This window comes from Phascolarctos cinereus, unplaced genomic scaffold (genome assembly GCF_003287225.1).
Source record: "Phascolarctos cinereus isolate Bilbo 61053 unplaced genomic scaffold, phaCin_HiC Scaffold_3;HRSCAF=262, whole genome shotgun sequence".
NCBI classification, from domain to species: Eukaryota; Metazoa; Chordata; class Mammalia; order Diprotodontia; family Phascolarctidae; genus Phascolarctos; species Phascolarctos cinereus.
This window is the reverse complement of record NW_027555736.1, coordinates 67,900,649-67,925,777: the sequence shown is the minus strand read 5'-3', so window position 1 is coordinate 67,925,777 and position 25,129 is coordinate 67,900,649. Positions and strand designations below refer to the sequence as shown.

The window sequence follows — 25,129 nt, the reverse complement described above, 5'->3', positions numbered from 1 at the left end:
CACATATTAAATTATTAAATATAATATTTTGTCTTCCTTACCTTTTGCAAACCACCCTTCTAAGGATGTCTACTGTCATTCTTAAGCTGTGGTCATTCGCATTCGATGTGACATGAGGTGCAGAACTGCCTAGAACTACTGTTAGTCAGGTCTTGCTTTTAATAGGAAGCCAAGGAATATGCATTCTATTTTTAAACATGTTAAACATTCCTCCAAAAATGTAGCTAATTGTTTTCTTGAGAGTCATCCAACTCTCTGAATGCTTAGATCAACTAATATTTTAGAATCACTTGTTAAAATGAGCTAAAAGCCCCTCCTTTCCTTGTAGTCTTGCTGCTTAAAAAGTTCCAGAATTAATAAATGCCTTTGCTCCAACCTCTGGAATCACTCTTACTAAAATAGAATCCTGCCAGAATTCAACCACACTAATTAATTTTGCATTTTAAACAGGTTCTTGTAGTATCCCACGCATTAGTTGTGCCTTTTAAAAACACGTATTAAGAATGATTCCAAAGGATATAATTTTGGTGATTGCAGCCCTAAGACGTTGGCATTTCCAAAGGGCAGCCCCCATCTCCGGCTTACCCAGGCTCTCAGCTGCTAGAATGCAAACTGTCGTCTTGCACTCTTAAAGACACCAGCCAGGAAATCCATGTCACCTCCCATGTACATGAAGGGCAAACATAATCATGCAGGACACACGCTAACAGTACAACCACGCAGCTTAGAGGATCTCCAGCCAAGGCACTCTCACAGAAACGCACACATAGACACAGAACACACAGCTCTCCAGAAAGTACAAGTCACTTTTCTTTAAGACCACTGCTGGGCTGACCTGTGCCCCAGTGCTTGTAAAGATTTAGATGTCATTCGCTGAGAGCGAGAGCTTTATTCCCCTACCAAATGGAGGCTGGAGAGGGAGGGGGATGCGCTCCTCCCCGCCTCCCCTGCCCCAACAAAACCGACTAGTAACAGTTCATCTGCAAAGTTTCCTCGGGCTGCCCGTGGGATCCGTTAGCCCCTCAGCAGGCAGGCAGGCAGGCAAGAAGGCAGGCAAGCTCCTTGGTCCATCCTGAGCCGCGAAGGAGAGCGGAAGGAACGCCTGGCTCCCCCTCTCCCCCTCCCCCTACTGGCTCCCCCCCTCCAAGTGCCAGCACTTCTCACCTCGCAGGCAAGGTGATTGGTTGGCTAGCCTTCCCCACTCCAGCTCCTACCCCCATCCCCACCCCCCCCAGCAACTGTTCTCCCAGGGCCGTAGCCCCGCTACCCTTCACCGGTGCAAAAGGCGAGCGGCGCAGCCAGAGAGCGGGGAAACAGGAGAGCCGAGCCCAAGCGGGTGTCCCAGGAGCTGAGTCTCAGCGCCCAGGCTGCCAGCTGCCGCTCCAGACCCGGGGTGGGTGGGGCGGTGACTGCTCTGCTCCCAACTGCTGCAGCCGCAGCAGCTATAGCAGCAGCAGCTATAGAGCGGCGGCGGCGGCGGCAGCAGCAGCAGCTGCTGCAACCACTCCCTAAGTGCCACCCCGAGCCCAGGCCGCCCTCCCGCTTTCCTCCCTCCCTCCCTCCCGGGCTCTCCAAATGGCCTGGCGCCGCGCTCGGGCCGGGCTGCTGCTGATGCCGCGGCTACTGCTGCTGCTGGTGCAGGAGAGAGCGAGCGGCAGCCACACAACCGGAGTGGTCGGATTGCCCCCGGGCTGCCTACGACTTCTTGTTCAGTGGGGCTCCCGCTGCCTTTTCCTCCGCCTCGGCCTCTTCCAGCTCTGCTGCAGCGGGCAGTGAGCGCCTAGAGGACGTATCTGCGGCCCTGGGCGCCAGCGCCTGGGACATGGTAGCTGTCCACATGCTTAAGCTCTATGAGAAATACAACCGCGAGGGCAACCGGCCGGGAGACGGCAACACCGTCCGCAGTTTCAAACCCAAGCTGGGTAAGCTGATTTGATTCCCATTCCCACTCTCTCCTTCCCGGACTTCCTAAGAACTTGTCAAAACTCCCTCTTTCTAGATCGACTTGGTGTCATTCTTCCCACTCTTGGAGATAATGGTTTAAGAGAATCTTTCCGGGGCTCCTAGGACCCCTGGTGTGTTAGAAGCACCTGGGCATTTCATCTTGAAGCCTCTGCTTCTACGCCTAGAGGAGGGGGTGGGATGGTGGGGAATATTATTATTCAGCATCTCGAAGAACCCCACCTTGGCCAAGACGGTTGGTCATCTCATGAGCAAATTGGTTTAGCATTGCCAAAATGTCCCGCTGGGGTGGAGCTGGCCAGGTGGGCTAATCTGGGTGGGGATTGGACAAGCAGGGGTATTCTAGCCTCACTGACCAGAAAGAAAGTAGCAAAGCCACCTCACAGAGAAGTTTTCTCTGTCACCCTAAGTCCTCTCCAGACAGACACGGAATCTTTCCCCGTCTAACTTCACAGGTCTGCTGTGGGGTGAAGTTGGTAAGAGCGCCATCTGTCAACGTGCTAGCAATAGCCTCCTTTAGCTTCGCACAACCCCTTTTCCAAGTTCCGCAGACTGCCCCTGCTCTAGAAAACAGGGTTTTTCCTTGTTTGGGGGCACAATATAGGGATTCCCCGATTCCAGTCTCTAGGCAAAGCACTTAGGCACTCTAAAGATCTCAAAGGCCCCAACTGCACTTGGATGGGTAGCTTACACTGTAGTAACAAGGCTTCCCCAAGGCATTCAACACGGGGAATATTTCGGGGTCCTCGGTGGAATATGGTAAGAGGAGCTATCCCACACTTTCCCTAAGAAGTGGCTATTCTAAAAGAGCAGCTGGTTAAAGAAGTGTCTGTCTCTTCACCTCGAGTGGATTAATTTGGTTAAAGCCTCTCTGTGCTTCAGGACAATCAGAATCACCATCTGTAGTAGTCGGTAACTTCTATGCAACAATTTGGGTTGCATGAATTATCAACTGAATTTGAAGAATGGAAAAACTGAAACAGAGAGAGGTTAAGCAACTTGCTCAAGGTCACACAGCAAATCGGGAGTCAAGCTAGAAAGTCCTCTGATACCCAAGCTCCAGCTCTCTCTCCCCTGTTGTGATGTATATTTGGCTTTTCAAGATGAGGGGCAGTATGGAAAATTTATTGGGTTTGGTGAAAAGTAGGGTCAGTGGGCAGCTTCCTTCTTTGCTATCAAAGAATTCCTCTGCATAGCTTGGGCTTTTGAACATTTCACGTGTTTTGAATATAGGCTGTGATACAGGCTTTATATTTATTTAGCTTAACTTGATCTTTTTTTTTTTTTTTGCTCTAAGATCTGTTTACTTGGGCTTGCCTCTGATCCTCTGAGTGTCTCTGCTTCACTGATATGAGCCCATCAACTCATTACCAACCTGGGAGGTAGGGAGAAAATCTGATTATCCTAATCTTGTAGTTAGGAGAAAGAAGGCAGCCATAGAGTATGTATGTTGGCTAGAAGCAGGAGACCATTCTGATTCACTCTGTATGACACCTAGCATCACAAACTCTTAGAGTCAAGAATTTGGTGTCATCCATTCTAAACTCACAAGCAGTGCAATCTCTTGTCTCTGGCATCATCTTTAACAACCTCCCAGCCAGCCAATGATTGAACCCTTCCGTAATGGGAAATCACTACTACACAAAACAATCTCTTCTGTTTTTCAGAGAGCTCTAATTCTTAAAACATTCTTTCTTATGCTTAGCTAAAGTCAACCTCCCTGTAACTTTCATCCTTTGGTCCTAGAACAGTACTGTTTACCAATAGGTGCTTGCTATAGTCTTTGGGTTGTTTTAAATAATGATCATGAAGATCACAAAAGACAGTATGGTATACCAGTTAAAGGATAGGCATTGGTGTTGGGAAGACCTGGATTCAAGTCTTACTTTTAACACATGCTAGCCCTGTGACCATGGGCAAGACTCTCACAGTGTGGCAGAGTGTAACTCTGATAGGAGTTACAGAGAAGTGTCAACCTGCGCCATGCTGATCATAGTATCCTCCATGAAGCTTTGTAAGACAAGAAGCTACAAAGGTTCTGCCAGCTGCCTTGAAAAGGGGGCTTTCCACATTGGGAATTCCCTGTACAGATGAAATCACTGGTAAAGACAACAACAAATATTGACAGCACATTACTTAAGTGTAGCTAGGAAAAGGACTCAGCTTCTGAATCTATAGCTCTAATAATTCAGCATTTAAACAATTTGGTTTTTAGGATAAAATACAATTTAAGTATATTGTTTTTTTATTCTAAGGGCTGTTCTTTCAGAGTGGAGATTAGGAATGAGGGAAGAGCCATTGCAAATTATTTTAAGCTATTTCTTACCATATTTCACTTTATCCACCCAGAAGGCTCAAGTGTATCGAGCACTTAAAATCTGAGGCATGCAAACTGTATGCTAGGGTTCTTTTGTATGTCTTTCTTCATTTACTTATAATCATGTATGTATTTACCCATTTATTTTTTCAAATAGTATTGATATCTTTTGTGTTCATATACCTTCATTTCTAAATATATTCTTCCCCCCTTCCCAAAGAGACATTTTTTGTAACAAAGAATAAACAGGAAAGAGCAAATAAAGCAGTTAAGCAAAATTAACCAACAGGTTCGTGGAGGCTAACATATATAGTGTCCACACCCATAGATCTCCACTTCTTCAAAGAAGGGAGAGAGGCACACGCTATTTTTATTAGTTGTTCCTCACTTAATTTGGAAAAGAATCTAGATGCTAAGTCCCCTCTTGCTTCATTTAAAATAAGAGAACAGATATGCACAGAGTTTAAATTATTTGCTTGGGAATCTATCAGAGTAGAACTCAAACTCTTATTCAAAAGTCTGTTTCTTTACCTACTGGGCTGGGCTGCTTCTAAAGTAAGAGATCTTGGCAGTTTCTAACTCTATTAAAAAAAATTCAAAATTCAAAACAAACCCTGTAATACACTTGTGTAATACAGAAATTTAATGGCACATCAAAATGGGTTTCATGGTGCCAATGAACCTTTACTTCCCTTCCAGTTTTTTTTTAATAAGTGCACAGTATTTTCCACTGGATATTTATTAATGGAGTACCACCTGCAATCTGCAACTCGTCTGATTGCAGTTACCTGGTGGTTGGGGCTTAGCCACTGAACGGCTTCTTACAGAAAGCCACAGAACCTAACCTACTGTATCCCTGCACCATCTCACCCCCTGGTCTAAGGTCTTCAGACTCCCACCATGGGTTTTTTTTTCACATCCCAGTCATATTTTCCATCTTCCTTTGGGTGGTGTAAAGTAACAGCTGTTTCGGGGTAATGGATGAAGGGACAAAAATCCCGGAGTGTTTAGACTCTGTTTATCTAGGGGTGATAACACTGTAAAGAGTAGCACTTGGACCTAAATTTGGCATGCAGTGAGCCCAAACCCATCACATAATTAGCACAGACAGCCTCCTAGGGCCAGAGTAAAACCACATGATGCCTGACCATATAAACAGGTTCTGCAGTTGGGTCATTAGGAACTGGAGTGTTATGCAGAGCGCACAAAATCAAGTTGGTTAGAATTGTCCAAGTTCAGCAAGGAATCCAGAATTACCAAAAGTAGTTTATATTTACACCAAGTCAACAGATGCATTTGTTGGGTTTTTTTTCAAGTTCCAGCTAAAATCTCCTCTTCTACAAGAAATCTTTCCTGTTCCCCCTTAATGTTAGTACCTTCTCTCAGCTGATTATCTACATTAGATCCTTTACATATCTTATTTGTTCATAGTTATTTGTATGCTATCTTCTCCCATTAAGTAGTAAGCTCACTGAAAGCAGAGGGTTTTTTTTTTCTTGGCCTTTCTTTGTATCCCCAGAACTTAGTATGGTGCCTGGCATGTGGTGGGTACTTTATAAATGCTTGTTGACTGACTTAAAATGTTTTTCAAGAGAATCAATCCTAGAACTAGAAGTAGTCTATGAGGCCATCCAGGCCAACCCCTGCCTACCACATGAAGTCTTTCTACAACATCCCTTACAAGTGTCTCTCTGGCCTCTATTTGAACACCTCCAGTGACAGTGAGCTCGCTACAGAACCTCATATGCTTCTGTCATTCTTGAACGCATTGCCATACAACAGCAGTCTTTCCCCCTCACTCTTCCCCAGGGAAAATTTCAGAAACTACTCTTTGAATTTATATACACATATATGCATATATATTATATATATATATGCATATATATTATATATATAAATATGTATATATGCATATATATTTTATATATAAATACATATATATGTGTATATATATATGCGTGTGTGTGTATATATATATGTATGTATGTGTGTATGTATGTATGTATGTATGTATGTATTTTTAAAGATAGGAGAGTCTTTCCGCCTTGGATTCTGTCCCTCTCCTCCAGCATCTTGGGTGGTATTTTTTGGTTGTTTGTGCTTGAATGGTAAGAGCATGCCTTGTGTCTCTTATAGTAAAACATGAATCACTAAGAATTCACATACTTTGCTAGGAACTAGATGCCTCTGTCATGTCTTCTCCTGTAAACTCACTAATCCATTCTGGGAAACAAGGGGGAAACCCTGTACTCTGGCAGAATCCCAGGCACTTTGTAATAAAGTAACAGGGGAAGAAGGGCACCCTAGCATTTTTGCCAGTATTCTCGTGTTCTGACTTCAGCCCCTTCTCTTTCAACCAGGAGACCAAAGCTCTGTCAAAATTTTAACAGAGGGACTAAGAAGTCCCACCCTTTCAAAAATAGCAAACATAGCAAGTTAAATTTTTTCTAAATCTATGTGGCATGCAAAGTACTGTTCAGACATTAGTTCATTTAACTCCACGAACACAGAGCAATGAGAAGAAGGAACTCTGGGATTTACCAGGAGTGGGGAACCTTCAGCCTCAAGGCCACATGTGGCCTCTAGGTCCTCAAGTGCAGCCCTTTGACTGAATCCAAACTTCACAGAACAAATCCCCTTAATGAAAGGATTTGTTCTGTAAAACTCAGACTCAGTCAAAAGGCTGTACACGAGGACCTTGAAGGCCACATGTGGCCTCAAGGCTGCTGGTTCCCCACCCCTGGTTTAGACACATTCAAACTAGATAGCTAAATCTATGTCCATTTCAAATTACCTCAACCTGGAGAGCTTCTCAGAAGTCTGGAAACAATGTTATTCTCTTTGCCTCACAGGGAGGCAGGATAGGGGAGTTAGTTGTAAGGAACTAGGAAAACTCAAAAAATATTAGAGCTTAGAGAACAATGTCTAGCTCAAACCTCAATGTATTGCTAGCAAAAATGAGGCCTAGCCAAGTTAAATGACTTACTTGCTCATTGTAGCAATAGTCAGAACTCTGAATTCAGTAATCCAAATTCCTGGTCTTTATGAGCTGAGGATAATAGTAGCTTACATTTATATGACGCTTTGAGGCTCAATTAAATTCAGTAGACAATTAGATAACTAGGTGGCACAGTGGACAGAGTTGCAGGTCTGGAGTCAGCAAGACTCATCTCTGTGAGTTCAAATATGGTTTCAGACACTTCCCTGCCCCTCATATAGTCACTTAGCTCAATTTGAACCACAATGAGCTGGTCCAGAGAAGGTATACTCATAATAGTCCTATGAGACAGACCTCTGCTTTCTTCAGCACAGGGAATCCCTCTACCAATGCAAGTGAGCACCTATTTTTTTATAAACAACTTACAGCCCTAGAGAGTTACCTAGAGTACTAAAAACTTTAGCAAGTTGCCCAGGGTTCTGTAACCGCTATGTATCCGAGGTAGGATTTGAAACCCAAGTCTTGGTTCCAGAGCTAGCTCTCTATCCATTATGCCAAGCTGTTTCTCAAATGATGGGTAATACAAAGGATATTATCCCCATTTTACAGATATGGAAGCTGAGCTTTAGAGAGATGAAGTGAGGTGTCTACAGCAACACAGATGAGAAGTGTCAGAGCCAAGAATTTGAGTCCAGGTTTCCCTTCAAGCTGATGTTACTTCCTCTGTGCCATACTACCTTTATGTACTTTTAGGGGGTAGGCGACTTTTGCGGGGTATTTTTATTTGGAGTGAGCAGACTTGTGATTTCATTGATGTACAGAATTTCTAGAGAGAAGCCCTTTCTTCTAAAGGACATTTGCAATTGTTTTGCAGTGTAAAATCTCAAGTTACATAAAGCACAGAAAAGTTAATTGACTTGCCCAGGGTCACACAGCCATAATGGATCAGAAGCAGGACCTGAACCCAGGTCCTCATGACTCTATAGTCTATCCACTATTCTACACTGCTCATTCTCTGTTGTCTGATGTAGTTCAGTCCTTCTTTTGGGGCATTCTGAGTATAGTAGGTATGGCTTTTTAGAAAGCATCCTGACTTTGTGAATATCTGAAGCAAATTTTCCAAGGGAGACCTACATTTCCCAGGACTCCTAAGCCCACTCCATATCAGAGAAGCAATCAAGTGATATTTCTGCTCCATTTTCCTTGATCCATGTTCTGAATTTTCTTCTGATTACATGCATATATATGTATTTATGTATGTATGTATATTTCAGATGTCTCTTGTATTAGCCCAGCTCTCTGTCTTAATAAATTAGCTTTCATAAGATTTTTTTTGGATTAGTTTTTCACAGATGTATAATACTTAACTGATTAGAAGGGGTAGGGTGAAACTAGAAATCCTGAATTATGGTGCAATAAGTAACACATGACAATCACTTTGAGACTTCTAACACTGCAGTTGGGAGACCTGGATTCTGACTTCAGAATCCTACTAGTTGCGGAACCTTGGACAGATTGCTTGATCTATCTGAGACTGCACTTTCCTCATCTATATAAATTAAGGTGTTGGACTACACAATCTCTGAGATCCCTTCCAGCCACAACATTCTATAACTCTAATTCACTGACCTCTTCTTCTTCTCCTTCTCCTTCCCCTTCTCCTCCTCCTCCTTTTTCTCCTCCTCCTCCTCTTCTTACTCATTCTTCTTCTTTATCTCTCTCTGTTCCCCTCTCCAAATACAGATAGATATTTCAATATAATCATTTTATAATCTTATATATTTTATTTCATGTATACTGAAACGTTATTCTGTGGTGTTTGTAAGAATCATCAGGCTGCCAAAAGTATCTGTTTCATGGATTCACACACACATACACACACACAGAATGAAAAATAAACACCCACTCAAAGGATTTTTGTCATTTGTAATGCCCTGGATAAACAATGTATTGTTATATTCAATATTTTGCAAAGGATGATCTGTGGAACTCTTTTGTTTTAAGTGACAAGAACAGGAACTCTTTGAGGAAAGTTTGAACTTACCAATGTTCCCCCCATGCATTAATCAAATATTCAAATGGTTCCGTGATTTCCTCAAGGTGAGTGTTCCCTCCTGTGATGCTCTTGCATCATCTATGCCTGTCCATCATCCTATGGGACTCTTGTCCATATCCTCCTCTCAGTTCACCCCAGAGAGTCCATCAAACATTCTGGGAATCATACTCACTTCCTCTTAAAATTTCAAGAATAATGGTGGAGTATGTGGGCTACCTATTGGCTGCTCCTCACTCCCACACACCTTTTTTTTAATTAGACTTTTCTTTCTTTTCTCTATTCCAGGTCTCTTTCATAATTCTTCATTTGTTATATGTTGAAGCCAGAGAATATCCACCATATTTATGTACACAGAAAAAAGACAATACACATAAATCTTTAGTATGAAAATAGGTATAATTTCCATAGAGTCCCCAGTTTTCCTTTATCCTGTCAGTATTCCAAACCCCTAGACCCCCCCCCAAATTGGCATGGATGAGTTTTGCCAATACATTTCAAGGCCAAAAGTATTCTGTGGCCAAACGATCTGAATAAATGCTGCTGCACAATATCAAGAATTCCTTCACATTGTCTCATGTCTTATTGATGGAATTATATCTATGTCCGATATAATGGCATTACACAGGAGTTCTCTCATCATCTCAAAGTACTCTACAGCTATTAGCTATATTTCTACTTACACTTTCTTTTTTTTAATTTTTAAATTTTTTTTTAATTTGGTTACTTACACTTTCCAACGAGTAACATCACAATCCTAGGAGAGACTTGCCTACGATCACATAAGTATAAGTAGCAAATCCAGGATTTGAACCCAGGTCCTCTGACTCCAAGTTCAGTACTTATCACCGGACAAGGGGTCCTCTTCCTCGGGCCCAGTTGCCACTTCCTTTACCCTTTGATCATCAGGAGTTTGGCCCTTCCTCTATCATAGGCCTATCCCTGACCAGCCCTTGAGAAATCTGTTCTTGAGATAACATCCCCATCTTCTTATTGGCTTCTTCCCTCCTCTAAGAGGCCATGAGGTCCTAAATCTTTAATATTTATTAGACTATATTTTCCCTTTAATCTTCATTGCCCCCAAAGTCAAGTTCCAAACAGGTGCAGGATGTCCATATCTCTACTTCTGTTTAAGGTATCCTAGAACCCAACATCACTAACCCTTGGATCTACTATCCCCTTGACAGGAAACTATCTACCCTGCCACTATTCCCCAAGATCCTGAGGGCCTTGCCATCTGTGCTGCTACTTTTTTTGTTTTGTTTTGTTTTGTTTTGGCATGTCAATGGGGGTTAAGTGACTTAGCAAAGGTCACACAGCTAGTGAGTATCACGTGTCTAAGGCCAGATGTGGACTCAGGTCCTCCTGACTCAAGGGCCGGTGCTGTATCCAACGCACCACCTCAATGCCCCCACGGCATCTGTGCTGCTGCTTAATCTGCCTAAGAACTACCTTCTCATCTGCCAGACTTAACACGATCATAAACTTCCTTTGTATATCATCTCCCCCAATTAAAGCGTGAGCCCCTTGGAAGGAGGAAATGCTTTGTTTTTTGTTTTTTGGTTTTTTTGCATCCCTGGAGCCTAAGATTGTACTTTGCACAAAGTTAAGAGCTCAGTAAACGCTTTTCCATTATGTTAGCCATGAGTTAGCCCCTTAGCACTGAGAAGAGTAGAGAAGTCCCAACCTCTGTATGCTCTGGCTTACTATTAAAAGCCTTGTTCTCAAAGGACTTGGTCACGAAGGCATACTGTACTGGGCAACCAGCTTAGTTGCTGTAAACACAGTCCTGCTTAGAGAAACTGTATTAAATGCATGAGAGGCAGCCTCTAGTGGATAGAGAATTTACCTTGAAGTCAAGAAGATCTGGGTTCAAGTCCTTCTCCAATTTAGATTCACACCGAATTTGTGAGAAAGTTTGTCTCCTTTGAGGAGAGCCTTCTAGGTGATAGTATTTGGGGAAGACACATTGTAAATCTCCATCTATCACTATATTCTCATGAATATAGTTAAGTGCATCTGTATCTTTTTTCAGTGGCCTTAAGACAGGAAGTTGACAATGCTCCAAATCTACTTGGGTCTTTGCCCCCTCCTCCTTAGAATAAACCCCTCAATACCACTTGAGGGATTGTTAAGGGGGAAGCAGCTTCTACTTGATCAAATATGGCCCGAGTGCCAATGAGGCAGAGACACTTCCTGGAAAGCTCCCGAGAACATTCTGTTTCCCAATAATGCTCGGCTTTGTCCTGCTTCAGCCTCCCTCCTGGGTCACCCTGCTTTCGCGGCCTGTGCATGGTTGTGAGAGAGAGCTTCCCTTCTGTTCCTGCTGCTCATTCTCCCTCTTGGAGACATGCTCTTCAATCGGAGGATTCGAGGTGTTGCTGTGGAGGGGATTATGGAGCAATTGACATAGAATTATGACTTTTGGTGAGGGAGAAAGCAGCAGGGGGAGATGAAAGTGGGAACAAAACAGCTCCTGTTTTCATGTAAATTTTACTAGCCCTCAAAAAAAGAGAAAAGAATACATAACACACAACACACACACACACACACACACACACACACACACACACACCCTATCCCTCAGCCTCCCCAGAAAACGAATATGAGATTTTGGAGGATTTATTTGTTAAAGTTTGCAAGACCCTTCAAACAGCTGTTGAAAGGATATTGAATTTTTCAGGACATGGGCTGGGGTGGAGGAGGTGGGGGGATAACATGTGAAAAAGAGTGAAAGGAATTATTGAGGAGACCTAATGAAATGTTTGCAGGGGAAGAACCTGGCCGGGACACAGGGGAAGGCTGCAGGGTTAGTGATCAGGGTTACTGTGTGAGGCCTGCTTGGGGCATTTCTGTGATACACTCTTCCACTGTGAGGGCCTTTGGACTTTGGGTGTTTCTGTTTCTAGGCCTCATGGGGAGCTGAGATGTCCTGCTTTTTGTAAAAAAGGCTTTGAAATCCTTGAGCAAAATGAGCTACAGATGTCCAAACTGTTTAAGCATAACTGAATTTTTTTCCATAGATGGTATTGTCAGCATATTCAACATAAAGATGCTATAAGAATGTTACCTTCTTTGACAAATGATACCTAGTATAGGTAAGTCATGTTTGGTTGTGACATTATGTAGTTTAGTGAATAAACAGCTGGCCTTAGAGTTCAAATCTAGCCTCAGACACTTACAACTTGTGTGACCCTGGGCAAATCACTTAACCCTGTTTGCCTCAGTTTCCCCATCTGCAAAATGAGATAGAGAAGGAAATGCCAAACCACTCTCGTATCTTTGCCAAGAAAACCCCAAAGGGGGTCATGAAGAGTTGGACATGACTGAAAAACAACTAAACAACAATTAGAGTCAGGAAGGCCTAGCTCTAAGTGTTGTCTCTTATATATAAAATAAATCTGTGACCATTTATCTTCTCCGTGCTTCAGTTTCCTCATATGTAGATTGAATATAATAGCACCAACCATTCACTAATATATGTGAAGAGCTTTGTAAATCTTGAATAACAGCTAGTAGGAGTTGTTATAATAATTGTAGACAGAGGAGGTAGGCAGGAGGAGGAGGAAAAGGGGGAGGAGAAGGACCAGATAGAAAAGGGGGAAGTGTTACATGGTACCACCAAAGAAGAGGGATGTCTGCTAAAAAAAAATTAGCTGTATGACCTCGGACAAGTCATATCAATTCTCAGTGCTCTGCAGGCTCCCTAAGACTTGCCAGTTCATACCACCCATTTTGTCTACCCACTCCCCCCTAAAAAGAAATAAGAAATATTGGGTTAGATGCAGGATCAGTAGTGGATATCATTATGGATTTTTAGCCTACTCAAAAGTTAAATTCTTCTTTTCCTATATGAACAATCAAATTATGAATATTTTTTGCTATAATCAAATATGAAAGCTTATATTCAGAAGTGTGGGATATACTCTTGTCCTTAATTAGTTTTGTTTTGTCTCTGTCATTTTCATCACAGAAATGATTGACCAGAAAGCCTTGTATCATTTCAATTTGACATCCATGCAAGATTCAGAAATGGTTCTTTCAGCCACATTCCACTTCTATTCCGATCGGAGACCTCGGTCCCGAGAAGTAATTTGCAAGCGTTTCAAGAACTCCTCCTGCCGCCTTCTACACCTGCAACCCCTCCCTCGTTTCCACCTGATATTCCGCAGTGTCCCACAGAATGCGGCTTTTGGGTTGGTCAAAGGTAATGTGACTATCTTCCCCCACCAACGAGGTGTTTGGCAAGCCAAGGATATTTCTCACATAATTAAGGAAGCTAAACAGGACGGGGAGCTTCTCCTCCTGGCTGAGCTCGATTCTGGGGAGAAGGACCAAGTCTTCCATGGCCCAGGACCAAACAACATGCCCTACATCCTTGTCTATGCTAACGATCTGGCAATCTCTGAGCCTAACAGTGTGGCAGTGACTCTCCAGAGGTATGACCCCTTCCCAACCAGTGACACTGACCCAAGCCGCTCGCCCAATGCCTCCACTGACTCTCGGGTAAGGAGGGACATTTATGTTCCCGGTTCCATCCATGACAATGAGCTTCCAGAGGTAGAATACAGTCTCCACCATCCCCATCACCTCCACCATCCTCATCACCTCAACACTATCATAAACACGACCTGTGGGAGAGTGCCTATAAGGCCCTAAAACCTAAATCACCCCGGAAAGACCGAAGGAAAAAGGGACAAGATCATCATGAAATGCTCACAAAATCTCAGATGCTGAATTTTGATGAGAAAACCATGAAAAAGGCCCGAAGAAAACAATGGAATGAGCCGCGAATTTGCTCACGGAGATACTTGAAAGTTGACTTTGCTGACATAGGGTGGAATGAATGGATCATATCGCCTAAATCATTTGATGCCTATTACTGTTCTGGGGCTGTGAGTTCCCCATGCCCAAGGTAGAGTGAGCTGTTGCTATTGTTGTTTGCTCTCAGAATTCCACTTCAGTGGGGTAGTGATCATAATTTATTACTGGATATAACTGAGTCAATTACACATTTTTCCCTACTATTGAACTCAAAACTAACAATGAAATCTTGTCTCTCTCTTGACTCTACACTAGTTCTAAATCAAGGAATGAATTCCCACTTTATCATCATATTTTCCACTCTGTATCCATCTGTTTTTCTCTCTGCTTTTCTCTCTTGCCTATGGGATATTTTTCCCTAGCACAGGCATTGCTGTTCCTTGTATAGTCCAGCTCAACGTCCTTCCAACAGAAGGTTTCCCATATTAACATATGACATTAGAGAGAAGTTTGGATGCTTCAGAAATACTAATGGCTCTGGTATAGAATTTGAATTTTCTAGTAAGCATATTTGTTTAACATAAAACTGAATATGGTTAGTCTTCCCTCATTACAGTGTGCTGCATGGCCTTAAGTCTAGCATAGGCAAGGAAATGAGAAATGCTTTATCTTAGCAGCACTGACGCTAATGGATTTCCTCAAGGTAACATATTCACCTAGTAGCAGAGGCTCGTACCTGCACTCACCACATAGGCTAATTTCTCTATGCCATTCTATTTCTTTAATGAGGCTAAGCAGCTGAGTTGTTTTCAAAGTATAATTACCCATATTATGGAAGATGGGGTACAGCTATGATCTTGTGATTCTGTTGGTATAGAAAACTTTCAGTAAGAATCCCACCTCAACCCCCCAATGCTGATTTGCAAGTGCTATGCAATTTATAGTCTCAGAGAGGCTCCTGGGATGCTGACTGGTTAAGTAACTTGCCCTGGGTCACACAGCTTATATGTGTGAGAGGCAGAACACGATTCCAGGTCATTCTGAATCAGAAGCTAGCTCCCTATTAATTACATAAGACCACCTCTCCATGTAAGAACTCACTTCTTTACTGGATGTCAAGTTGGGATTTGTTTCTAATTCATAGTTTTTCTGAGGCTTTTGGCAGAACAAAATGATTGTCTTATTACAGCCATGCACGAAATTACCTTGATTGATGAGGAAGTCATGATGGTGGGGTGAAGAACTCCATTTCTTTTGAAATTTACTAGCCTTCTAAGTCAATGGCCTAAGGCTGAATCTTCCCTCAGAACAATGAACCAGAGCTCTACCATTGATATATTTCTCTCTTCTCCTGTGAATTGTGCTTAGAAGTAACGCTGATGTCCTTAGGTGGTACCCAATCCTCCTCTCAAGACCAGCCACCTGTTACTTTAGCTTTAGGCTAGGTTTTGGTTACTAGAATTAAAAGGATGTTAGAGGTAAAAGCAGCCAGAGGGGTCATCTAGTCCAAGCCCCTTATTTTAAAGATGAAAGCTGAGACCCACAGACATTAAGTGACTTGTCCCAGATAATACAGGTATTAAATGGCAGGTTTGGGATTCCAGCCCAGGGCTTCTGTCTCCTAAGCCCTGTCCTCTTTCTACCTGGCCGTGCTGTCTCTGGCACATATTAGCTATCTGCTAGGGCCCTATACTAGTGAACATTCCAGAACTAATGACCATTCAGGTACCTTCCAATTCTGAACTTTCATGACTTAGATATGAGGCGGAATGGTGTAGTGGACTTGATATCCCACGTCCTGAGTCCAAATCCCAGCTCTGCCACTGACTACCTTCGTGACTTTGGGCAAATCACTTTGCCTCTGGGGCCTCAGTTTCCTCACCTGTAAAATGAAGGGGTTGGGCCAGATGATCTCTGAGGTCCCTTCCAGCTCTAGATTTATAATCTTATATTTCCATGATCCTAAATGCCTAATTTATAAGGAAAGAGGAACTCAGCTACTCTGAGGCATTTGTATCAGAGCAAGCAATTAGCAGTCATTTATTAAGTTCCTTTTATGTTCTAGGCACTCTGCTAGGCACTAGGGATAAAATACAAAAAATGCAATCCCTAGAATGAATCATAGGATTGTGAGGGGGAAACTCTATATCAATGTGACTCTCTATATAAATTAGTACTGCCATGTGACCTTGGATGAGTGAATTAACTTCTCTGGAGGTCTCATTGGTCAAATTATGAATCTCAATTAGGTCCTTAGAAAAAACTCTCTCCTTCCCAGTTTTGTGTCACATCAATGAGGGCCAAATATGCACCAGTGAATGATTTTGCTGTTCTCCTATTTTCATACTTCTGGATATCCCTAGATGCATGTTTTCTATAAAAATCCATGACAATTTTGAGTCAGAAAGATACATAGGGGTGGATAGTAATCTCAGGATTCACAAAATATTTACAGAGGGTTGAGGATAAGCAGGGTAGGACTGGTGGAAAGTTGGATGAGAGGGAAAGGGAAAAATGAAATAGGGGCAAGTATGTCTTTGAAAATAGTCATCAGCAGTGGAAAGAATTCAAGAATTAGAATCTTGAGTATGATGTCAGAAAAATCACTTTGCCTTCCTGGCCCTTGGTTTCCTCATCTGTAAAATGAGTGGGTTGGATTAGATGATCTCTAGGGCTCCTTCCAGGCATAAGTCTATGGAAGAATAAAGCATTAAAATTTGGTAAGGATGAGAGGGAAACCAGGGTAAGAAAGATAATCTGGGAGAATTTGGAGGGGCTCAGGTCACTTGGAGCAGAGTGTAGGAGTGATAGAATGCTGTGTTCCAAGTGGTTTTTCAGAGGTAGGATTCTGAATGTGTCTTGGTAAGTGGCATTTGCTGCTCTTTCCATCAACTCTCAGGAGCAGTACTTTGGGCCTGTTAGAGGATAAGTTCTAACCCATCAGAGCAGTTTCAAAATTACAGTTCTCTTACCAAGTCACAATTCCTGGTGAGAGGAAATAACATTTCCAGGCCCCCATAAGCATTAAGTGGGAATGTTATGCCATTTGTTTGTAGGGGCAGCCCAGCCTGCATACTAATGGGAGCATACAAAATTCCAAACAGGCTTTCCCAACATCCTCTTGGGCACATCAATAATAGTTAACATTTATATAATGTTTTAAAGTTTGCAAAATGCTTTGCATGGCTTATTTCCTTTGGTTCTCACAACAACTCAGTGTGATAGGTGCAATTATTATGCCCATTAAGCATGTTCATCAAATATTTATTAAGCACCTACTATGTGCAGCATACTGTATATAATCTATGCTGTCTTTGGTATACAGAGAAGATTCTACTGGGACTTGAAACTACGGTAGAGTATACACATTAAAGAAAAGAACATGGTGTCCAGGAAGGAACAGTGGTCTAGGAGTCCTATGACCTGGATTCTAGTCCTTATTTAACCAATTCACTGTGTGATTTGCAGCAAATTACCACCCCTAGCTGGGCCTCAGTCTCCTCATCTGTAAAATGAGAGGTTATATTAGATGATCTTTAAAGCCCCCTTTTTTTCCCCAGTTCTATTTATTGTCCTGGCCCCTCTCCCCCCCAAGCAGAAACAAAGGATGAGCCCACAAAGCCACACTCTTGTCTACTCACCTTCGTGACTAGTAGCATGCATTCATTCTCAAAAAGGCTACATAAAGTTAGAGGTGGAATTTTGGGCCATGCAATGAAATAAAGCCAAGATGGCCATGTAGAAACCAAACTTTGAGAGCTTTTTTGTTTTGGTTTTCCTAGTTAGAGGAGTTGATTTATGCTGGTCTGCTCACACTGTCTTGCCTGATAATTACAAGATGGTAGATCAAGGTTAGGTTTCTTTGGGTGTGTCTTAGTTGTTGCAATCTCCTGGGACCATTCATTAATTTGGTACCTTCTTCTCAACCCTCACCCTGACTTTTTATTAGCTTTTTTCAGTCTGTATAGCCTTTAAAAGCTAGAGAATGGTTTGTTCTATCTAAATCTACTTTGTAGTTGTAGTGAAGGAGGAAGAAGCGCAGGAGCAGGGTTGGGAGGGGAGGGATAGAGATAGGAATTGGTGAAATAGCTAAATCTCCAAAAAAAACCTCTCCCTGATGATAGGATAGTTAGAGCTAGAAGGTGAACATGTGGTTTCTATATCAGAAAAATCAGCTTCTCTCAATAGGCTCGGATGAGTGTAATTCTGTTCTGGGAGTTCTCATTGCTCCTCAGTGGCAAAACCAAGCCTACTCATCCTCAAGAGAGGAGGCATTTTAGAGCCCTGATCACCTCCTGTCCTTTATCAGGAAAATAGTTCTTCTTCCCTGCCCAAGCTAAACATTCCCTTCTCTAAGAAAAAGCCACAAAACTTACCCTTGGCTTTGGCTGTAGAGACCAAGCCACAGTGGGGTCAAAACCACGGCCATGTGAGCAAAACCAGGGGTAAATTATGGGGTGACAGGCATGGAGGTTTTAATGTTTGACTGTTCTCAAGGTTTGCAGACTGACTCCTTAGCCTGGGAGGACAGTAAGTCAGTTAATACGAAAAGTGTGTGGCTTCATTGATTTTACAGCTCATAAATATTCTTGAGATCTTTTTTTTTTCAGTTTTAGAAAGAAAATGTTACTTGACAGACATTAGCCTCATTCAAATTTTCATCTAAAGCACAAAATGTAATCAATACTGAAAACTACTTATAATCAATGAATCTAGTATAATGTAAAGTTGGTTTTCTCTTACTTCTCAATGATAATAATAACTAATAATTACATAGCACTTACTGAGCATTTTACACTTGTATCTCATTTAATCCTTACAACAATCCTTGGGGAATGGGGTGGGGGGAGAGATGCTATTATTATCTCCATCTGATAGATGAGTAAACTAAGGCAATATAAGGTTAAGTGACTTGCCCAGGGTCACATAGCTAGTAAGTTGCTGAAGTCAAATTCGAACTCAGGTCTTCCTGAGCCCAGGTCCAACTAGCTGTCCCATCTTAAAACACACTCTCATTGAATCCATCAACCAATCTGGAGTGGTAATTATGTGTCCAGTACTAGGCTAGGTGCTAATATAATCACTTTGTTGTTTTGTTTTGTTTTGTTTTGTTTTTTAAGAGGTAATGAGCATTTATATAGCACTTAATATGTGCCAGGAACTGCACTAAGCACTTTATAAACATTATTTCATTTGGTCCCCACAATAATCCTGTGAGGTAGGTGGTATTATTATCCCCTTTCTGTACCGATGAGGAAACTGAGGTAAGCCGAGGTTAAGTGACTTGAGCAAGGGCCTCACAGCTATTAAGTGTCTGAGGTCAAATTTGAACTCAGGTTGTCCTGACTTCAGGCCCAGCACTCTATCCACTGCAATACTTAGCTGTCTTAGCACAGAACCTAGACCATAATAAGAGCTTATAAATGTTTATCGATTGATTGCTTTCTTTAAAATTAACATTTTATTGATTTTTTTTTGTTTTATGCCATTGTCACTTTCCATTGACTCTATGACCCCCCAATCATTTTCTCTTGTCCCAATAAAGTATGGTGATGCAAAACAGATCAATGCATTTGCACATATAGCCTTCATTTCACTTTTGTGGTGTGCCCCATTTCTGCCGATGTAAAGATGGCATTTTTCACTGTTCTTTTCTCTGAAGTCACGACTGGTTGCTGCATTGATTTCACTTCCAATGTCTTTCCATGTCATTTTCCATGGCATTATTGAAATTCACTAACTTTCTAACTCTATTCCTCCAATTTTCTAGGGTGTTCCCAAAGACTTAATATGGTTTTATATGTGTTTATATATATATATATATACACACACACACATACATGCACACACATGTGTGTATATGCATGCATACATGTAAATATACATGTGTGCATTTATACATATCTGCACACATACATAATATAAATATATATAACAATGCAATTTTATAAAATGCAGTTTATATAAGCTTTAATAACTTCAGAAGTACAAATGCTATGAACTTACAAAAATATCTTTTGAAAGTTTAATTACTGAGATTTATGTGATGCACTTCATTTTGTGAATTGTGACTAAGAAAATTTTAAATTGAACAAGGTAAGGCACCTTGTCATTATACATTGTGCATGCAATAGTTTAGATGATACTTTCTCAGACAAGCAGAGGTGATCCTCTGGCTCGATCACCTTGATCACCAGATCTGTCTCTATTAGACCTTTTCTCATGGGATTATAGCAAAACTGCCACGTATGCATCAAAATCTTCTCCTCTGGATGATTTTAAGATTAGAATTATAAACATAGCTCTTTCAAATCACTGAGCAGAAGCTGAAAGATTTTGTGAAGTTTGACCATTGAATAGAGCTATGTATAGTACAAGATGGTGGTTATGAGGAATTTTAATAGGAAACATATTGCTATTTTAAATTTTTAAATAATTAACCTTTCAAATGTTTTTAAAATTTTGCAGCCTTTATGCTTCTGACGTTTTTAAAGTTTGCAAATACACTAAGACTTTTGGGACACCCTGTATTACTTGTCACTCATTTCTTCTGTCAATCTTAAGCCAATCTGGCCATGATTGTAGGTGAAAATGAATAACACTCTTTCTTTTGCCTCTTTCTAGATTGTGCGACCATCAAACCATGCCACAATCCAGAGCATTGTAAAAGCAGTGGGGATCATTCCAGGCATTCCAGAGCCCTGCTGTGTTCCTGATAAAATGAACTCCCTCAGCGTACTGTTCTTGGATGAGAATAGAAACGTGGTACTAAAGGTGTATCCCAACATGTCAGTGGAGACTTGTGCCTGCCGATAAGTCTCTGGGATGGACTTCTGTTTAAAAAGAAGAAGAGAAGAGAAGAAGAGAGAAGAGAAAAGAAAAGGAAAAAGAAAAGAAAAGAAAAGAAAAGAAAGGAAAGGAAAAGAAAAGAAAAGAAAAGAAAAGAAAAGAAAAAGAAAAGAAAAGAAAAGAAAAGAAAAGAAAAGAAAAGAAAAGAAAAGAAAAGAAAAGAAAAGAAAAGAAAAGAAAGACAAGACAAGAAAAGAAAAAAGGCAGAAAGGAAGGAAAAGAGACCCCATCTGATCACAGAACCAGCATACGCTGGGGACTTTGAGTCATGGAAATGAGTCCAGTTGTATTGTTGATTCTGTTTATGTCAGTAAACACACACACAGACACACGCAGAGGAAAAACAACCCCAGGAGGCAGGAGAAGGAGCTCTTCATTCTTTTGGAGAGTTTTTTAAATAACTAATTACAGCCCCTTAAGGTCAAAACTTCAGTTCATTACACCCAGTCAACGGGCCTTCCCAAAGGCCTTCTACTCTCTATTTACTCAGAGCTTGCCACCATCATTACGGTAACTTTTCATCAAGACACCCCGAGATCATTCCTGTGCCTTTTTATGTTATCATCTCATAACTTGGGAAGTGGGCTTCATACACTCCAGCCTATTGATTCCCTACAAAAACATTTTTGTTTAAAACACCTGCCTTTTAATATACATATTTATATTGAAAAAAAAGGCTGTAATAAAGGGCTTAAATGTATATTTTCTTTGAGATTCAAATGTAGTGCACTGTATAAGCTTTTATACATTACTATATATACAGTATGTTAATATAACCAATTTTTGGTTATTTTCTCCTAATATATATTTTATTTTGCGAAAGAAGAGGGTACTCCAGTGTACCTGCAGATGTGTAAGTTGCTGGGTTAATTTTGAGTTGTCGAGACACACATATTCTTGAAATAACACACATAGTAATATGTTTAAATACTAAAATGAAATAACCAAGATTTTATATTTTTGTAAATTATACTTTCTATACTATAGAATATGTTATAAGTGCTTTTTACTGAAAGCTAATAAATTAAAGTACAGTTGTATCTTTTTAAAATGGTATAATTCTGTTCTTTCCTTCTTTCATTAATTAACTCCATAAATCAAATATTTACTATATGTAATGCTCTTGGGAGGATATAAAGATATAGAAAGTACTGGCCCTACTTGTAGCTCTCTAGCTGGGGAAATGAGAAAGGTATATACAGAAATATAGTACAGGAAAAGGAAATGATGAGTGACATATAAATGACAGAAACAACTTGTTCTCTAAGATGACTTTTCCAGTTCTATACTTTTGATCCTACACAACTTGTTAGGAAAAGTTTCCTTAACAATCCATTAAATTGTCCATTCTACTGATCTGGAGAAAAATAAAGTTTGGGGACTGCCTGTATCCCAGCATCTATTCATTCAAACAGATGGTATTCCAGGACCTCTGTTGTCCCTTCTCAGGGCCATGTCCTGAGCTCTGCCCTGTACCCGCCAACTCCGTAAATCCTGAAATCAAATGTCTTCTCACCAGATGTTCAATGGTGTTTGCCCTGAGCGCCAGAATTCACAGTTTTAGCCCATGGTAGAAGCAAAACATAATTTTGCAGCATTTAGGATTAAAACCATCAGGTTCTATTAGTAGACAAGCAGCTATAAAACACCTGCTGCCAGGTGCTGTCCTAGGAGCTCAGGATACAAAGGCAAGAATGAAACAGCCCTTTCCCTTGAGGAGCTTACATTCTTATATGCACAATCCCAGTGAAAGAGGCAGGAAGTGTTATCTACCCAAGTGGTGTATCTGGAGAAAAAAGAAGAGTATGAAAGAAACGGAGAAATTGTATTTGTCTAATTATGTAATTTGGATGGGGGCTGTGCAGTTCAAGCAGATTGGGGTCAGGTGAGAAAAGGAATATAGATCAGTAGAAGGAGCAACTTTGTTTCCAGTTTTAATTATGAATGTGTGTTAAAATATAAATGTACCCAGATACAAGGATACAAAGATACGTCATCACACATAGAGTGTGTCCCTCATCCTTACTTACTGAGAGTCCCCAAGGATCCCACTTAGCTCTGATGATAGCTCACAGCTTCTGATTTAAGATTATGAGCCAAATCCATTTCTTTTCCACTTTTGTTTCTAATCAAAATTTAAAAAAAAAACTGATGAGAAAGTGTGGTATCGTGCAAAAAAAAATCCACCATCTTTGGAGTCATGTGGCATGGGTTCAAATCCCAACACTGCCATGCCACCTGTGTGACCTTGAGTATGTTATTTTATTTCTTTAGGTCTCAACGTCCTCATCTATAAATAATGTCTAGCATTTATATAGCACCTTAAGGTTTGCAAAGCATTTTACATACATTAACTCATCTGATCCTCACAACAACCCCAAGAGGTGGGTGTTGTTATTATCCCCATTTTAGAGATAAGGAAATTGAGTCACATAGAGATTAAGTGTCTTGCCCAAGGTAACACAGCTAGCGTCTATACAGATGCTATACAGACAGGATTCTAACTCAGGTCTTCTCAACTCCAAGTGATGCCCTATGCCTCCTAGCTGCCTTTGGAGGCCTGTTCCAACTCTAAAGATGTGATTACGTGATTGAATATTGACTTTCCCCTATCCTCTTCATACGTCACTGAATTCATTGACTTTTTACTGTAGTCAAAAATGTTCACCTCTTTCTTTGCTGTCATTTTTCTTTTATAGCATCTTCCTCTATATAATAAAAGGGTTAGACTAGAGGGCCTCAAAGATCCTTCCAATCTACATACAATCTATAAACTATGAAGTATCCTTTTACCTCATCCACAAAAGTCCTTCTGTGATACCTTAGTATGACATGGGGACAATGCTAAGTATTCTAAGGCTATACCAATGGAGTGAAAATACTTTCAAATCCTAACAGCAGGAAAGCATTCAAGTATGGACACTGTGATAGCTAATAATCATAAAAGCATAGAATCAAAGATTTAGCACCTTAGACATCGCCTGGTCCAATATGCATCTGAGTATGAATCTCTGACAAGTGGTCATGAGGCCATTGTTCTAAGATTTCCAGCAGTGGGGAATTCCTTCACCCTGATACAATTGATCTCACTTTAGGCCAGCTCTAATTTCCTTTTTTTTTTTTAGGTATTTCTTATGTCAAGTCAAAATCTGCCTCTTTGAAATGTTTACCTAGTCCTGCTCTCTGAAACTAAACAAAGCAACTATAATCCTATTTTTCCAAACGACAAGCTAGCAAATACTTGAAGACAGCTACCAGGTCTCCTCTAAGTTTCCTCTTTTCCAGGCTAACCATCCTCAGTTCCTCCAACCTGCTATTGGTAGGCATCATTTCTAGTTCCTTCAACATCTCTGTTACTGTCTCTTAGCTGTGCTCTACTTTATCAGTGTCTTACCTAAGATGGGGTATACAGAAATAGGTATAACGCTCATGAGGCAGCTGGGTAGCACATTGGACAAAGTGTGGATCTGGATTCAGGAAGACTTGTGTTCAAATTTGGCCTCAGACGCTTAATAACCGTGTGACCCTGGGCAAGTCACTTAACCTCTCTGTGCCTCAGTTTCTTTATCTGTATAATTCGGATAATAATATCACCTGCTTCTCAAGGTTGTTCTGAAGATCAGATATTTGTGAAGTGCTTTGAAAATCTTAAAGTGCTATATAAATGCTAACTATTTGACCAGAGCAAAGGATAGTAAGAGTATTCACCCCCCAATTTTATGCACTATATTTCTGCTAACTTAGCCAAAGAACTGTAGCTTTCTTGGCTGTGATGTCACACTATTGACGTTGTCTTACAATCTACTAAAACCCCAAATTTATTGTTCAGATGAATTGTCATTTATATCTGTGCTTCTATAATTTTGTAGTGGTGTAATTGATTTTTTTTTTAAAGATAGGACTTTACATTAAAGGCCTGATGGTGCAGTGATAACATTGCCAAACTTGGAATTAGGAGAGATCTATGTTCAAATCCTGCTTCTGACACTAAGCTGGGGAACAGTTTAGTGGGACAACTAGCCCACTTAAACTCTCTTTGTTTCAAGGAACTCCTCTGGACTTATCTATTAAATCATCAGTCTTGAATCCACATTCAGAGTCCTCCCATGGAAGAAATCCCACACTATTGCATATTTGCATAATAATAACCCTAGTGCTTAGCTCCCTGGGGTTATTGTGAGGATCAAAAGATGAATTTAAAGGATGACAAAGATGTTAGTTATCTATCCCTTTAAAATTTCATCCC

General features: G+C 41.0%; 1 protein-coding gene across 1 annotated transcript; it reads left to right on the top strand.

Annotated features, from left to right (window-relative positions):
* Positions 1 to 982: 982 nt before the first annotated feature.
* GDF10 (growth differentiation factor 10) lies at positions 983 to 21,934 on the top strand. The gene is given in 6 exon segments (XM_020997071.2): positions 983 to 1,689; positions 1,691 to 1,922; positions 13,244 to 13,876; positions 13,879 to 14,160; positions 14,163 to 14,185; positions 20,659 to 21,934. Coding segments are annotated over 6 exon segments (1,476 nt in total). The 5' UTR covers positions 983 to 1,575; the 3' UTR covers positions 20,851 to 21,934.
* The last annotated feature ends 3,195 nt before the right edge of the window (positions 21,935 to 25,129 follow it).